The 16,808-nt window shown below is 41.6% G+C and overlaps 1 protein-coding gene and 1 pseudogene across 2 annotated transcripts; one reads left to right on the top strand and one right to left on the bottom strand.

The window, feature by feature from the left end:
• Positions 1 to 1,350: 1,350 nt before the first annotated feature.
• On the bottom strand, positions 1,351 to 15,869 carry CFAP161 (cilia and flagella associated protein 161). 2 transcript variants are annotated; one of them, XM_025390550.1, is made up of 7 exons: positions 15,718 to 15,869; positions 14,741 to 14,830; positions 14,008 to 14,240; positions 12,624 to 12,708; positions 6,661 to 6,819; positions 2,593 to 2,666; positions 1,351 to 2,186 (listed from the first exon to the last, which is right to left on the bottom strand). In XM_025390550.1, exons 1-7 carry the CDS (start codon positions 15,784 to 15,786, stop codon positions 1,991 to 1,993), a joined length of 906 nt encoding a protein of 301 aa, XP_025246335.1. In that variant the 5' UTR covers positions 15,787 to 15,869; the 3' UTR covers positions 1,351 to 1,990. The 2 variants fall into 2 exon arrangements, with proteins under 2 accessions (XP_025246335.1, XP_025246336.1); XM_025390551.1 differs by lacking the exons at positions 1,351 to 2,186; positions 2,593 to 2,666 and adding an exon at positions 3,108 to 3,250.
• LOC112627521 overlaps positions 15,850 to 16,808 on the top strand; it is a 37,277-nt pseudogene continuing 36,318 nt past the window's right edge.

The raw sequence follows: 16,808 nt of genomic DNA, 5'->3' as shown, positions 1-16,808 counted from the left end.
TACAGCCAGGCGCGGTTGTTCACGCCTGTAATCCCGGCACTTTGGGAGGCGGGTGGATTACCTGAGGTCGGGAGTTCAAGACCAGCCTGACCAACATGGAGAAATCCCGTCTCTACTAAAAATACCAAATTAGTCTGACATGGTTGTGCATGCTTGTAATTCCAGCTACTCGGGAGGCTGAGGCAGAAGAATCGCTTGAACCCAGGAGGGGGATGTTGCAGTGAGCAGAGATCGTGCCATTGCACTCCACCCTGGGCAACAAGAGCGAAATTCCATCTCAAAAAAAAAAAAACAAAAACAAATCTCATGTACCATATAATATATACAACTACTACATACCCACAAAAATTGAAAATTTAGTGAGTTTTTAAAAATACTAATACCTGGGTTCCACTCCAAATCAAGTAAGAAGCTCTGGGGTGGGCCCAAGCATCTGTATTTTTTTTTTTTTTTTTTAGACGGAGTCTCGCTCTGTCGCCCAGGCGGGAGTGCAGTGGCCGGATCTCAGCTCACTGCAAGCTCCGCCTCCCGGGTTCCCGCCATTCTCCTGCCTCAGCCTCCCGAGTAGCTGGGACTACAGGCGCCGCCACCTCGCCCGGCTAGTTTTTTGTATATTTTAGTAGAGACGGGGTTTCACCGTGTTAGCCAGGATGGTCTCGATCTCCTGACCTCGTGATCCGCCCACCTCGGCCTCCCAAAGTGCTGGGATTACAGGCGTGAGCCACCGCGCCCGGCCGCATCTGTATTTTTTAATGTCCCACCCTAGAAATTCTGATTGAATGGTCCAGAGTGCAGCCTGGGCCGTGGGCTTTTTCGGTATTCTTCAGGAGATTCTAACATGCAGCCAGAGTGAGACTTGCTGAGGAAAGCCTTCTCTGACCGCCCGTAAGGAACCACTGCTTCCTTCTCCACCTCCTAACACAGTGGGTCTCTGCCGTGGCTGCACATGGGAACCATCTAAAGAATACTGACAAAGCCCAATGCCTAGGCTGTACCCCAGACCATTCAATCAGAATTTCTGGGCTCAGAGCAGGAATCAGTAATTGTTACAGTTCCCAGAGTGAACGCAATGCATAGCCAAGGCTGGAAGCACTGCCCTAAATCCCGCAGTACTTGATGGAAAATGCCTGCCTTCTTGAAGAGGGTCAACCTGCATTGACTGAAACTGCATCTATTTAAAACACATTTACATCCCACATTCTACCTCTCAGTATACATATTTGTGAACCAGCCTAATAGTTTACCTGTATCCACAAGACTTGGAAACTCTATATCCCTTTATAGTACCCTACACATCACACACCTGTGAATGAAGGTACTCAATGAAGAATGAACAGATGAACAAATAAATGGAAGGACATACATTTACTTTGTCAGGAATTATCTAATCACATGGGTGTCACAACTAATGTGCCAGTTTCAAAGACAAGGCAGAGATTTTGTAGTTTAAAAATCGTTACAAAATAATAGGTTACTGATCAGGTAGAGGTCCTGACCTCGAAAGCCAAAGGTAGAAACAAAAATAGGATGTTTTACAAAGATATAAATGTTTAATTCCAAGGTAAGGCCACAGCTCACAGCTGTCAGTTTTTTGTGTTTTAGTACATTTAAGAGGGAAAATGTGGTACTAAAAATTCAGTATAGTTCCAACAGCTTAATTACATAGACATAACTTTGAAAAGTAATGCATTGTCCTTGTAGACAATGAAGGATATAAGTAGAGGAAGCTGAGTTCTTCAGAATTTGTTTGTCAACAAAGGGCCATTGTTTGTTACTTTTCAATACTATTTATTCTCCAGAGCTGTTTTTTTCAGCCCTAGACTGTCACCACAAATTCAATAATCTTAATGTAATCTTTGTTTTAATATAGTGCTCAGAGAGTTCCACATCTGATTCAAAAATAGCTTGAGGCATGACCAAGTTTGTTAATTTCTTTTAAAGCTACATTGATGAGAGCGGGACCAGGGAAAACATGCACGTGCTTGGCGCGTTACTGCGTGTTAAGGCCCATGGCCTGCTCCATGGCTCGAGTGTCCTCTGCGGGCGGTTTGGGCAGATCCAACATGGTGGAAGAGGCATCCCTGGGATTCCCAGTAACCAACATCCAGTGGTTCCTTGGTTTTTCAACTCTGTGTGAATCCAGGTATGTGTGAGCTACAACCTCAGCCTCCTTTCCAAAATAGGTGCTGTAGCAAGAGAGAATCAATTGTGGTTTGAAACTGAATAACAACTCTCAATAAGCTGTTATTAATAATTTAATCTCAAAAGTACCTTAAGAAGTGGATTGCTGGATAAAGCCCTAGGGAATCTCTAAAATGGGATATGTTTGCAGGGAGGTTGCACCCTATTTAGGCAAGGATTAGGCCGGTGGGACCCCATTAGAACTAAAATCCTCTTGTAGGGCAAGAACTTGTATAAAAGAAGGGGCTCTAATATAATTTTTCACACCATCGAAGTTCTATGTGGCAGTATTTCATCAGCAAAGGACATTTTTTGTATGTGCAGCCATATACTGTCAATTGAGCTTCTTTGCTTATATTCACGGCCCCCAGCCCCAATCACAGCATTTTGTTGTGCCCTGAAATACAATACCTTAAGAAAAGATGCCGGTGGGCTGCCAGTCCCCGATTTGTGTGACAGTGATTGATGAGAATTTTAGCATTTGCCTTAACAAATAAAGAAAATGTGTTATTAGCATTCTAATTTTTTTTTTTTTTTGCTTTTGCTTTTAGGGAAGCAAAAAATTTGAAATTACACTATACATTATTCAATTATATAAATTATATATATTCACAGGAAAAAATTACATATATTCACAGTCATGTGCCACTTCATGACATTTCAGTTAGCAAAGGACCACCTATGCGACCACATGTACGACCATAAGACCTTATTTTTACTGTACCTTTTCTGTGTTTAGATGCACAAATACTTACCATTGTGTTACAGTTACCTACAGTATTCAGTACAGTAACATGGGGTACAGGTTTGTAGCCTAGGAACACGAAGCTATCCCATGTAGCTTTGGTGTATAGTAGGCTATGCCATCTAGGTTTCTGTAAGTATATTTACGATGTGTAAATCAAAGAAAATTATTGAGGCGAGTCTCAATTATTTTAAGAGGTTTATTTGCCAAGGTCAAGGACACGCCCACCAAAAAGAACACAAAACAACAGGAAAACTTGGTGGTCCATGCTTTTTCCCAAAGAGGGTCTGGGGACCTCAATATTTAAAGTGAAAAGAGCGGGTACTGGGGGGAAGAGGAAGAAAGGAACAAACAACAACAACAACAACAAGAAGGGTAAATAAAAGAGGCAAGCAGTTGCGTTCTTTTGAGTTTTCTGTCAGTGTTCTCCGAATACACATTTTACATGTGAGAGGGGGGTAGAGGAATAGTTGCTTATGCATTCCTCTTGGGTTCAGTGAATCTGCATTTTTACATAAGATGAAATAAACATAGGGCAGAGGGAGCATTCATACATGCCTTTGTCTCAGGTGAGCAGAAGGATGCCTTTTAATTCTGTCCTTTGTCCCATACTGTGAAGAGAAGCTATTGCTTTACATTGTAAATGGGTAACATTCCACATAACTGTTTTAAGGTAAAGATCTGGGGACCCACGAGGAATTTCCTAGTGGGCAAATTGTGAGGGATGTATGTAGCTTTAAAATATATATATGTATATATATTATATATATGTATATATTGTGTGTGTGTGTGTGTGTGTGTGTGTGTGTGTGTATTTAGCTATCCTATTTAAGAGCAAAATGGGAGGCAGGTTTGTGTGACCCCATTCCCAGCTTGACTTTTGCTTTGACGTAGTGAGTTTAGGTCCCAAGATTGATTTTCCCTTCACAATGTCCACACAATGACAAAATCATTGTCAGGTGACCACGATTGCCTAATGATGCATTTTTCAGAACTTATTCCTATCGTTGAGTGACACTTGACTGTACATATATTTATACAGACACAGAAAAATGTAGATGCCAAACCATAATGGATGGATGAAATATATTATTGTAGATATCTGTATGATGAAATCATCACTCAAAGTTATACTGGAGAAGATCTTTGCCACACAAGATATGGTCAATGGTGTTATTCAATGGAAAAAAAGAAGTATCTTCATGATGTCCTATCTTGTAAAAAGAAATGATAAGCAATGGCTTTCTCTGGAAGTGGAACTACTGGTAATTTTCATATTATTTTTGTGCTTTCCTGACTTTTCATAAGTGAACATATGTTTATAATCAGGAAAAATATATACTATTTCAAAATCCTGACTCATGTAAGCTAAAAGCTGTGTAAGAAAGAAAAAGCAGCCCTGCCATCCAGGGGTTGGCCTGGCACTCACAAGTAGGCCTTAGTGTTCTCCTGGAAACAGAATCAACTTCACAGAATGTCCACATCAGACAAGGCCACTCTGTGATCATGAGGGGTCAAAACAAAAACAAGAGCACTCTATAATCATATCTGAACACACATAAAACACAAACATTGGCTAAGCCACTAAATACCAAATACCAGCCTCTCCCAGCTAATATGAGCGACTGACTGCTGCTTCTTTACTAATGACAGCTTTGTCCTCAGTCTAGTCTGGCCCTCCCTAGAGATAAGATTTATTGCAATAAATAATCATAGAATTACCCCGACTTCCTTATAGCATCCAGTCCGGAGCGAAGCCTTACTTCTTGGGATTCTCTCTAACACCATCCAACCAAAGCCCAAATTCTATAAGCATCCTAACACCCTCTTACATGCTTCCCCAGGGTGTGTGTTCTCCCTCACTGCAATAAGTAATCCACCTAACCTGTTAAAACACAGTTGTTGCTGGTGGTCTTTCTAGCCAGAGATCCTTGACATGTGCAAAGTAGCTCAGACAGGTTTGGGTTTCCCATTTGCAGATGTGTAACCATGTCTCAGTGAGGCTTGGGGAGACTTTCCTCAAGTCATAAGGTGAATCAGTAATGGAGAAAAGAACTCCTGGTGCCTGGAACACTGACTGCTCCCTTAACCTCTAAAAAAACTGGCAGCAATAACAATGTAACAACAGTCATGACAACAAGAAACACTTGTGAGTGTCTTCTATGAGCCAGGCACTTTTCGAATTAACACTCTAAATGTACTAACCATTTAGTCTTCACAAAACCTCAGAAGGTAGGTACTATTAACACCACAAATTTAGATAGGGAAACTGAAGCACTGACAGTTTAAATTATGGAACTAGAAGGTAATTCTCAGAAGAGCAAAGCTTAGCAAAGGACAGCTAAAGAGAAAAATTTGTAAAGCCTGTTTCATTGTAGATAATATATATGTCCTCCATGCTTGGAGAAAGAACTTTGTGAAGTCAGGGTCCACTTGGCAGAGGTGAGGGACAGGCATGCTGCATCAGATGGACTCAGTGGCCTGCAACCACGGCCACTTCCTGGTCGGTAGCAAGCAAACCCTGGCCATGCTTGCTACTAATTCCATACTCAACGCAGTGGCTGCCAACACATCTTCATTCTGTTAGCTGGATGCCTCATGAGCAGGAAAGCCTCTGGCCCTTGAAATAGGGAGGCCTACTCTGTGCCCACAAGACCCCCTGACCTTCTCATCAGGACCATGCTTCAGGTTCCAGTCCCATGGGTCCCAGCATCCAGAGAAAATGTCGCACAGTGACAATGAGAATGATGCTGTCCTGCAGGACCACTGCATTGATTGTGTGGCTACCCTGCTGTCTCCTTGGCTTCTCCAAACTCCATTTTTTTTTTTTTTTTTTTTTTTGAGACAAGGTCTCACTGTTGATCAGAGTGGAGTCCAGTGGCACAATCAGGGCTCACAGCAGCCTCAACCTCCCAGGTTCGGGTAATCCTCCCACCTCAGCCTCTCAAGTAGCTGGGACTACAGGCGCTCACCACTATACCTGGCTAATATTTATTCATTTATTCATTTGTTCATTTATTTTAAGACAGAGTCTCACTTTGTCACCCAGGCTAGAGTGCAATGGTGCAATCTTGGCTCACTGCAACCTCCGCCTCCTGGGTTCAAGAGATTCTCATGCCTCAGGCACCTGAGTAGCTTTGATTACAGGTGTGTGCCACCACACCTGACTAATTTTTGTATTTTTTGTAGAGACAGGGGTTTCGCCATGTTGCCCAGGCTGGTCTTGAACTCCTGGCCTCAAGAGATCCGCCTGCCTTAGCCTCCCAAAGTGCTGGGATTGCAGGTGTGATCCACCACACCTGGCCTCAAACTCCTTAAAAATTAGGACTTACCAGAGGCCTTAGTGAAAGCAGTGCAAAGGAAGCAGTGTCACAACCCTTACAGTCGCACATCAGTGGTTCTTAACCTGATATCAGGGGCAGGGCCTGAGCTTTTTAGCTCCTGAAGTGATTCTCATGTGCAGCCAGAGCTGAGAAACTCTAATGCAGGATGCTGCCATGGGGTAAATTGGTGCCTTCCAAACTTGTGTAATAAATGGAAAAGAGAGAGAAAGTCATAAGGCATTTGAGCTGTAAGTCTGTGTGTTATGCATGGAAAATAAAAAAGACAGAAAAGAGAGAGAAAGTCATAAGGCATTTGAGGTATTTGAGCTATAAGTCTGTGTTTTATAGACAGGAATAAATTGCATTCATTTCATAGCATAGGCACCCACGTCTTCCCAATGCTGCACTCACCGGGACGGGGAAGCCTTCATATTCCAGGCGTAACTGGGGGTCAGGGAAGGCAGCCTGCCAGCAGTTCATATGGGAGACCTCATCTGTTAGGTACACTTCCTGGAGCCAAGACCTCTTAGACGATTTCAGGAGGGTCCTGTGGTCACTTGATAAATACAACTGAAAATGACAGCAAGCAGATGCTCTACATCAGAGCTCTGTAAAAAGCTGGGGAATAAAGAAGCAATTGACTGACTGGATGGCAAGCACATTCAAAGCAATTCTCAAAAACTGTGTTCTTACTGATTGTATGAGAAAGCACAATTTTCCTCTACCTTAGGTATGCCATCTGGCATGCTGAGACCAAGACACACACATACACACACTCACATCTCCAACTACTTTTCCTTCCTCTGAATACCAAACTCAATCTTCCTCTCTCCTTCCTACTCCCTGTCCCCTGTAACCCTTCAGGATATAGGAACTGGATCAATGGGGTTTTTTGTTTTGTTTTGTTTTGTTTTTGTTTTGAGACAGGGTCTCATTCTGTTGCCCAGGTGGGAGCACGGTGGCAATCACGGTTCACTGCAGCCTCCAACTCCTGGGCTCAAGCAATCCTCCCACCTCAGCCTTCCGAGTAGCTGGGACTGCAGGTGCACATCGCTATGCCAAGCTAATTTTTTTATTTTTTGTAGAGATAGGATCCCACTGTTTCCCGAGCTGGTCTTGAACTCTTGGTCTCAAGCAATCCTCCTACCTTGGCCTCCCAAAGTGCTCGGTTTATAGGTGTGAACGACCATGCCCAGCCATGAACTAATATTTTATTTAATATAAATGATGGTGCATTAAACTCATCACATGAAATGAATTATTCTTCAAATCAATATCCTCACAGCTGATATTCATTTGTGAGCCTCCAAGGTGACCCACACCCCTCTGGAATTGATGTCCATGCTGGAAATTTATGTTGGCTATCTGGCTGCCTGTAACCTTGCCAAGAAACTACCCCCATCCTGCTGAAAAGTCCAAAATCTTAGTTCTTTGCTAGTTCTTCACTGGTTAAGCCCCACCCTGAATGTGGCAGTAGTTTCTGCATATTTTGATGGGTTTCCAATAAGCACCTTTCCCATGCAAGGCTGTGCTGTAAGGCACTGTGGGCAAGGCAGAGGTGAGTTACTATCCTCATAGGTTCTCCACCTAGCAGAAGAGGTGATTGAGCACAGAAATGGGAAGCACCTGCATGTACCTTTCTGGTTAGGGAGGTCCAGCAGATTTGCAATGAGCTGGGGGAGGCAACGGTAGGAGTATAGTACTTTCCTGGGGGATCAAAAGAGGCTCTGAGGAGGAAGCTGGAAAGCCAGAGCCGGTGAGCACAGAGAGGGTGAGGATGTATTATAGAGGGCCTCAGATGCCACAGCAAACAGCCAGAATTTGGCAATGGGGAGCCACTGCTGACTCCAGTGAGGATGGGCGGTGACCAGACCTGTGCTTGTAAAAGATCAACCTGAAAAATGAAATAATAATAATAATAAATTTTAAAAATTTAAATTTTAATTTAAAAAAAAAAGGTCAACCTGGCAGCACCCTGTCTAGTATGGTCTGAAGTCAGGATAGACTAAAAGGGCAAAACAGTGGGACCTGGGCTGCTGAGGGGCTGCACTGGGCATAAGAAACAGGCCAAAGTGCAGTATGAAGGGAGAACAGTGCCTAGGAATGGAGGAAGAGACCTGGTAATCAGCTGGACGTGGGTGGGGAAGGGAGATGAGCCTAAAGTAGATTCGCCATTGGCCCTGGATGCTGGTGCCTTTCAGAGCAACAAGAAAACCAGAACTTAAAAAGGCAAATAAGGTCAGGCACAGTGGCTCATGCCTGTAATCCCAGCATTTTGGGAGGCTGAGGCAGGAGGATCACTTGAGGTCAGGAGTTCAAGACAGTCTGGCCAACATGGTGAAACCCTGTCTCTACTAAAAATAGAAAACTTAGCCAGGTGTGGTAGCAGCCGCCTATAATCCCAGCTACGCAGGAAGCTGAGGCATGAGAATTGCTTGAACCCTGGAGGCAGATGCTGCAGTGAGCCGAGATTGCACCACTGCACTCCAGCCTAGGTGACAGAGTGAGACTCCAACTTAAAAAAAAAAAAAAAAAAAAAAAATGGCAAATAATATCTGTCTCACATCACAAACTCCTTTGTTCACCTAAAGTAACACAATAATAAAATCAGGAGCTAACCCAGAAGGGCCACTCTTTCACCAATGCTTCTATGAATGCCCAGAAGGGCTTGCTAATTCAAAGACAAGAAACCAAAATTTGGGGTATAAGAATTGGAGAAGAGAGAAAATTGTCATCATTTGAAGATTAAATGACTGTCTACCTAGAAAACATAAAAGAATCAACTGAAAAAACTATAGAATTAATAAGAGTAAGTTATTTCATCAAAGGTGAATATAAAAATCAATAGCCTTCTTATATTTTTATAAGATAAATTATCCTTTATTCTATAAAATGTTCTATCCTTACTCTATCAAAAGGACCTCTCCACAATAGCATCTGAAAATACAAGGTACCAAGGAAAACCCCTTAACAAAATCGTTGTCAAATCCATGTAAAGGAAAACACAAAATCTTACTTGGGTGATAGAAAATTTTGCTGAGAGAATAAATGGAGAGACATCCCAGAAGAATAAATATGACAAAGTTACTAAATATGTGAATTTACTTCATTTTACAATGCCAATCAAAATATAATACCAAGTAATCTTTTCCCCACAGGGGCAGAGGGACTTGGAAAAAATAACCATTACATTTAACTGAGAAACTAATTCCTAACATAATTCAGACAAAGAAGTGTAATGAGAGGCAACTAGCCCTATGAGCTGTCAAGGTCACAGGGCTATGAGCCCTATCATAAAGCTCTAATAATTAAGACACTATAGTCCTAGAATAAAAATAGACAAGTGGGCTGGGTGCAGTGGCTCACGCCTGTAATCCCAGCACTTTGGGAGGTGGAGGCAGGAGGATCACTGGAACTCGAGTTCAAGACCATGGCCAATAATATCTGTTATTGCAGAGATGGCGAAACTCCGTCTCTAAAATAAATAAATAAATAAATAAATAAATAAATCATGTATTTTAAAAACTTAGCCAGGTATAATGGTGTGCACCTGTGGTCCCAGCTACTTGGGAGGCTGAGGCAGGAGAATTGCTTGAGCCTGGGAGGTGGAAGCTGCAGTGAACCATGTTCGTGACACTACTCCAGCCTAAGTGAGAGAGTGAGATCCTGTCTCAAAAAAAAAAGAAAGAAAGAAAGAAATAGACAACTAGAGCTTAGTGGATCCAAATAGAAAGCTCAGAAGGAGAGGGTAGTATATACAGTAATTTAATGTATGCTAAGGGAAATGTCATGCATCTGTAGAGAAAGGAATAATCATTCAAGAGATAATGGATATAATTGATCAGTAATCTGGGACAAAATGAGATACTCACATAAAACCCTTTATCAAAATAAATCCCAAGTTGATTAAATAATAAATGTAAGCAAAAGTCAAATTGCAAACATCTAGAAGCTAATTCAAGTTTTTATTTTTATCAGATCTCTAAAGCAGTCTTTAAAACTTAAAAGCAATGGAAGGAATTACAGAGAAAAACACTGATACATTTTACTCAAAAATATAATATTAGAACAACTATAACTTAAAAGCCAAGCAGCAAATGGAAATCTTAGCAACACATATGACAAAATTTAGTAATCAATGGTATATAAACCCAAATCAACACAAAGGCAAAAAACGAATGATTTGCAGGAGAGAGGAGAGGGAGGGAGAAAGAAAAAAGAAGCAAGAGAGAAAGGAAGAGATAAGGGAAAGAGAACAAACTTAAAATACAGGAGAAATTACAAGTAGTACAACATTTACATATCATTTTTTCTCTTCATTTTGTTTGCTTGTCAAATTAGCAAAGTTTTAAATTATGATATTTAATACAATCAGTGAAGCAGTAGATGATCATTCCTATTGTTGCTGAGAGTGCAAATTGGTACAGCCCATTACAAAAAGAACTCTTTATATGTATCAATACTTTTAAATGTGTTCATATTCTTTGACTTAGTAATTCTTTGCCCAAAAATCTATCCTAAATGTAGAATTCCTAACTTGAAGTTTGAGAGGGGAAGCTTTAAGCGTTTGTACACAAATGCACACTGGAATTTTACATATAAGAGAGAAATATTGGACCAAACCCAACTGCCCAAAAGTAGAAGAAAGGCTAGGTAAATAATGATACTGCCACACAATTATATATTATGCTCTCATTAAATGCATTTGTCATTTTAAAAAGCTTTAAAAATGCTATTTTAGAAAGAATAACCTATCTGTATATTTATCTAAGTTTTAACAAAATACATAGGAAAGTAAAAATAAGCCAAAATGTTAATGGTGCTAATCTCTGGTTAAGAGATGGTAATTTACTCCCTTTTTTCAATAAGTCAATACTTATCAGGCTGCAACTTACCATCTGTGGGGTGTCAAAGTTTAATTGGTAACATTGTTTCTTCTTCTGCTTCTGCTGCTGCTGCTTCTTCTTCTTCTTCTTCTTCTTCTTCTTCTTCTTCTTCTTCTTCTTCTTCTTCTTCTTCTTCTTCTTCTTCTTCCTCCTCCTCCTCCTCCTCCTCCTCCTCTTCTTCTTCCTCTTCCTCTTCCTCTTTTTTCCTCTTCCTCTTTCTTCCTCTTCCTCCTCCTCTTCCTCCTCCTCTTCCTCCTCCTCTTCCTCCTCCTCTTCCTCCTCATCTTCCTCCTCCTCCTCCTCCTCCTCCCTTCTTCTTCTTGTTTTGACACAGGGTCTCTTTTTGTCATCCAGGCTGGAGTACAGTGGTGCAAACTCTACAGTTTCTACCTTCTGGCTTAAGCAATCCCCCCACCTCAGCCTCATGAGTGTCTGGGACTACAGGAGCTCACCACCATACCTGGCCAATGTTTTTAAAACTTTTTGTTGAGATGAGGTCTCACTATGTTGCCAAGGCTGGTCTACAATTCCTGGCCTCGAGTGATCCTCTTGCCTTGGTCTCCCAAAGTGCTGAGATTACAGGCATGAGCCACTGCACCCAGCAGGCAGCATTGTGTTTTCTTAGTGGTATCAAAAATAATAATATTAATAACGCTACATTATATAGTAAATGAATTTTTAATTCAATAAAAAATGTGATATAGTACTAGCTCTGCTACTTGCTAACTGAGTGACTTGAGTCAGAAATCACTTAATCTCTTAGTGCCTCGGTGTTTCCACCAGTAAATTAAAGGTAAAATAGTCCCTACCTCAAAGGCATGTTTGGAGGATTAGGAGAGTTAAAATATGTGAAGCATTTACAACACTGCCTGGCATGTAGTAAGGTAGACTAATACTCACCATCTTATAGATGAGAAACAGGCTCAAAAGGCATTAAATAACTTACCCCAATTCCCATCCCATAGGTACGCATCTGAAGTTCAAACCCAAATCTATCTGGTTCTATTATACTTCCTAATCCTCAAGGCTCCCTGATTTATGCAAATTTAAGCAACTCAAATTGTCCTTACTCCCATACTAGGCAAAAGTCTGATCATCAAAAGTTTAAATAAAAAAGTTGGCAGATAATATGCCTTGCTAGCATTGGCAACATTTGACAGGTATCAGATGGCTATTAATGAATTCAATCATTTATTTACAGGTGGAAGTGATATAAACTTTTGCTTTTTGCCAGCTGCATTGTGAAATGGTTTCCCCCCCTTACATGTTAGCTTTTAAGGGTATAGTTTTTGTAATTTGGGAAGTTAAAAGGAAAGACTGGCTTGGCCCGAAACTGCCTGTGAAAAGCTGCAAGCTGAAACCATAGTGAAGTCAGGGATGGAGCCCATGTCTCTAGAGTTCTCTGTCCACTTGAGTAGATAGTTATGATCCCATTTTGGTGCAACAGAAAGGACTGATCCAAAGTAGATATGCAAAGTGATAACTCACCATTTTGTTGTCAAATCCTCCTGTTATCCCCAGGCAAAAGTCCTGCCCATATCTAAGGACTTGACCAGTGGCATCTCTGTGTACACTGTCCACGGACAATAAGTATAATGTAAATGTAAACTCTCTGTATTGGAATCATTCTATGACTCTATGTTTATGCATGCAATTTTGTTTATAATCAGTTTTTTCGATAATTTATATTCACATACTGTAACTGAATTAAATAATTAAATAAAAGGTGTTTTCTTTTGGTCTCAAAATCCAGCTAGCACCCTACTCCCTACCCTGCACCATAGCTAGAACACAAAGCATCCCCACTTTGTGAGCCTCTGGTTAGAGTAAACTAAGCACATCTTGCTAATGTATACTAAGGAATTCTGGTCAAGTGCTTTGACATCTTCAGAGAGAACCAAGGTAACACACTTGTAGACATTTAATACAGTTTCCTCTTAATCCTTCAGGAAACAGAGGTTGTGATCCATTTTTAGTTGTCTTAACATATGTATTCAAAAGGAATCTAAATTAGAACTTGAAGAACTGTCTATATATTCTTTTTTTCCCCCAGGCTGGTGTTTGGTGGTGCAATCTTGGCTCACTGCAACCTCCACCTCCCAGGTTCAAGTGATTCTCATGCTTCACTGACACAAGTAGCTGGAATTACAGGAGCCTGCCACCATGCCCAGCTCATTTTTGTATTTTTCGTAGAGATGGGGTTTCGACATGTTGGCCAGTCTGGTCTCGAACTCTTGACCTCAGGTGATCTGCCCACCTTGACTTCCCAAAGTGTTGGGATTATAGACAGGAGCCACTGCACCTGGTCCGGGTCTATATATTCTTGCAATGCTTACATTGCTGTTATATGAATTAGTAATAGTTTTTCATTGTGATCATATATCTATTTCTTCCCTAAGGATTTAATTGTTCATTTTCAAAATCTCTTCAAGTACATTTTTAATGGACAGTTAACTTTAAAAGAGCAAATCCCATCTAGTGCCGCCTTGTATTAAACTATACATTTTTATTGTAAAAAATAACATAGCCATATTAAGAACAATGAAAACACTCAAATGAGCTCAAAGAGTTCCAAAACGTTATAAGGAAAAGCCACTTTGCTTCCAGGCAGAATATGAATTTAATTCCCTGGATCCAATACTCATGATTTAAGCATTTTGAATTGAACACAATTATCCTGCTGTCTAAGATAAAAAGGGATTGTAAAGTTCCCTTGACAATAACTCTCAAGGTAAGCAAAGCGAGATGAAAATCACGGAAAATGTTCACAAAACCTTTCCCTCCACTCAGCGGCTCCAATACCCAGGAATCTTTAAGCTGCAAGTGAAACATATTTATGATGAAAATGAACTGCAAATTAAAGTCTCTTTACCTCAAAATGATAAAAGTGTTTCTGCCAATTGGGGTCTTGGCTTGAACTGCGCTCAGGCCACAGGGTACCTCTAATTCATCTCTCAGATGGGACTGAATTTCATCTGGAGTCATACACAGGCTCAGGTCCCCACCCAGAAACACATCAGCTTCCGTGTCAGGATCATCAGGATTCACAAGCATCACCTTGTCACCGTAATGAATATAACCATCTTCAGTCATGGAAAGTTGCATCTACAATTTTAATAGTAGTTTATTACATAAACCATGCAATTCCTCAACAGTCACGGCCAAGGCAATTTTCTTCCTTCTCAGACTAGTACCCATTTCATTCAGGATTTCACTTGAACCTTAGTTCCTTCTTCCTTTCCCTTTGCCTTCGCCAAGGCAAAGCTCCCAGTAATCCCAAATGAAGCCAAATGAAGCTGGTGAAAATCACATGGATTTCCTCATTATTCTAGAAATTCAACATTCATTGAAAAAGTTGTCGATTACCAACTAAAGGGCATTTTACTTATTTATATATTAACTCATTTATTTCTTTATTTGTAAAATGCAGGTAAACATGATTTAGGGCAGACTTCCTTTATGTTTCTAAGATCTTAGAAGAATTTAAACATTGCAAAATTTGTTTTTAAAAACTGTTATTTTCCAAATGGTAACTCGGTTATGAAATTTTTTTCTTTACATATACTCACACAGAATTTGAAAACAATGTTTGAATTTAAAGTTACCGGTCTCAAAAGATTCTGTTTTAGTCTTCTACGTCTCTGTATGAGAAGTTTCCCCTTGTCTCTCTTCTCTAAGAAGTCTTTCATAAGCTCCTAAAGAGAAAATCAACAACACTAGCCCTGAATAATACAGATGTTAGTATTAACAACTTTTAGGTCAGAAGCTCTTCCAAGTTGAAAACTCAAAATTTGAGGACAAAAAAAAGGAATGTGAGCATAATGGGAATGATGGAACATTTTTAGCATTACTTTAATATTTTTACTACATTATAGAATGTTTAGAAAAATGAGAAAGGCAAAACAAAGAAAAAGAAACATCACCAGTAATTACTCCAGCCAGATACCATCTTGAGTGACATTTGGAGGCCATGTCTCCCCTGCTGAGGTTTCCCTCAACTGTATGATGACCGACACTAGAAAGTCCACCCGTCCCCAACCTGACCCATACACGAATGGCTCAGAGCCTTGTTAAGACCACCTTGGGGGAATATAAGGCAGAGAGTACAATGTCAGTAAAAGGAACACTCAGGGTCATTTAAGAGGGCAAGTGTGGCACGGTTGGAGTGGGGAGGGATATTATTTCTGCCTAGAGCCTGTGTTCTCACCTGGCCCACAGCCTGAGGCTGTCAGACTGTAAGGAATACGGGGGACTTAGTGGGACTCTAGGCTAAGCGGGAGACACAGGCCAGGGGCTTAAGAGTCAAGGTGCCCGACTTTGGGAGGCCAAGGGACCCGCAGAAAGAAAAGTCAGGGTGCTCGGAGTAGAGGTCAGTGAGACCTGGATTTGTCGGGCAGGTGAGATTCCTAGGGAGTTTAGAGATTGGGTGAGGGGGAGGGGCGGAGGGGCGGGGATTTTAGAGGTATTCACTGTATGCCGGATGACAGAGGAGGCTTGAGGCGCTCAAAGCAGGGGACTGAACTTAGAGGAGGGTCTGGGAGTTCCTGAGCTGTGGGTCCGCGCCCGGCCACACCCTGCGTACCTCCTCCAGGTAGACGTCCTCGTTCCAGTTGCCTATCCGGACTCCCGGACCATACAAGTTCTGCGCCATCGCGCCTTGCTGTTCAGCAAGTGGGCCTCCCTCCGCCACCAGGTGTTAGCGTGGCCCGTCGCCATGACGACCCGGCCCGAGGCGATTGGTCAAGGTCCGGGACCCTACTGACCAATAAGTGACAGCGCGCAGCCTCTCCCCGGGGCGGGAGAGGGGGCGTCTGGGTCAGCGGCTGTCTGTGGCCCTCCAGCCCGCCCCACCTTCCACCTCTTAGATTTCCTTAACTGCAGGGCAGGCGAGAGGGAAAACCCTGGCTGACAAAGTGCTTGGAGAGAGAAATTTAAAACTTTCTTTCTTTTTATTAGAATCTAACCGAAAAGTGCTATCCAGTACCCCTTGCTTGTCGAGGCAGCAAACAAGAGCTTTTAAATGGAAACACAGCTTGCTTGCAGCCTATTGTTTGTAAGCAGCAGCAGCAGCAGCAGCAGCAATTTCGCCCTAATAAAACAATACCTGTTCAATGTAGACTTTTGGAAACCAAAATCGCATAGAAAGAAGAAGGGAGAATTAAAAATTTCAAGGCCTTAAAAGTAAGGCCCTGTTAGTATTTTTCTGTTGATAGGTTTCTGAGGTTGTCCATATTTTTGCAGACTTGACAGCATTCTCCCTCCCTCCCTCCCTGGGTCTCAAAGTGAAAGGACGAGCCTGTGATTTGCATGAACTCTTAAGAAAACCAGACTCTGCTGTAGCCAGCATTATTAAAACAAAATATTATTTTATGGGGAGGGGAGGGATACTAGTTACCGTAGGACTACCGGAGGCTTGATGCTGATTGAATGCGTTCAGTAATTTACCTGTATTTAGGGTCTAGTAAGACATGACTGAAATGGAAGACTTCGCTCCCTTCAGCAAACCCAGTCTAAAAAAAAAAAAAGATAATTCATGAAAACTAATTACTTCAGGAAGACTGTGAAAAGTGCAATTAAAGATGTGCTGATGGGCTGGCGTGGTGGTTCAAGCCTATAATCCAGCACTTTGGGAAGCCGAGGCAGGAGAATCACTGGAGCCCGGGAGTTCTAGAC

This window comes from Theropithecus gelada, chromosome 7a, assembly GCF_003255815.1.
Source record: "Theropithecus gelada isolate Dixy chromosome 7a, Tgel_1.0, whole genome shotgun sequence".
In the NCBI taxonomy this organism is placed as follows: Eukaryota; Metazoa; Chordata; class Mammalia; order Primates; family Cercopithecidae; genus Theropithecus; species Theropithecus gelada.
This window is presented reverse-complemented; position numbering and strand designations above follow the sequence as displayed.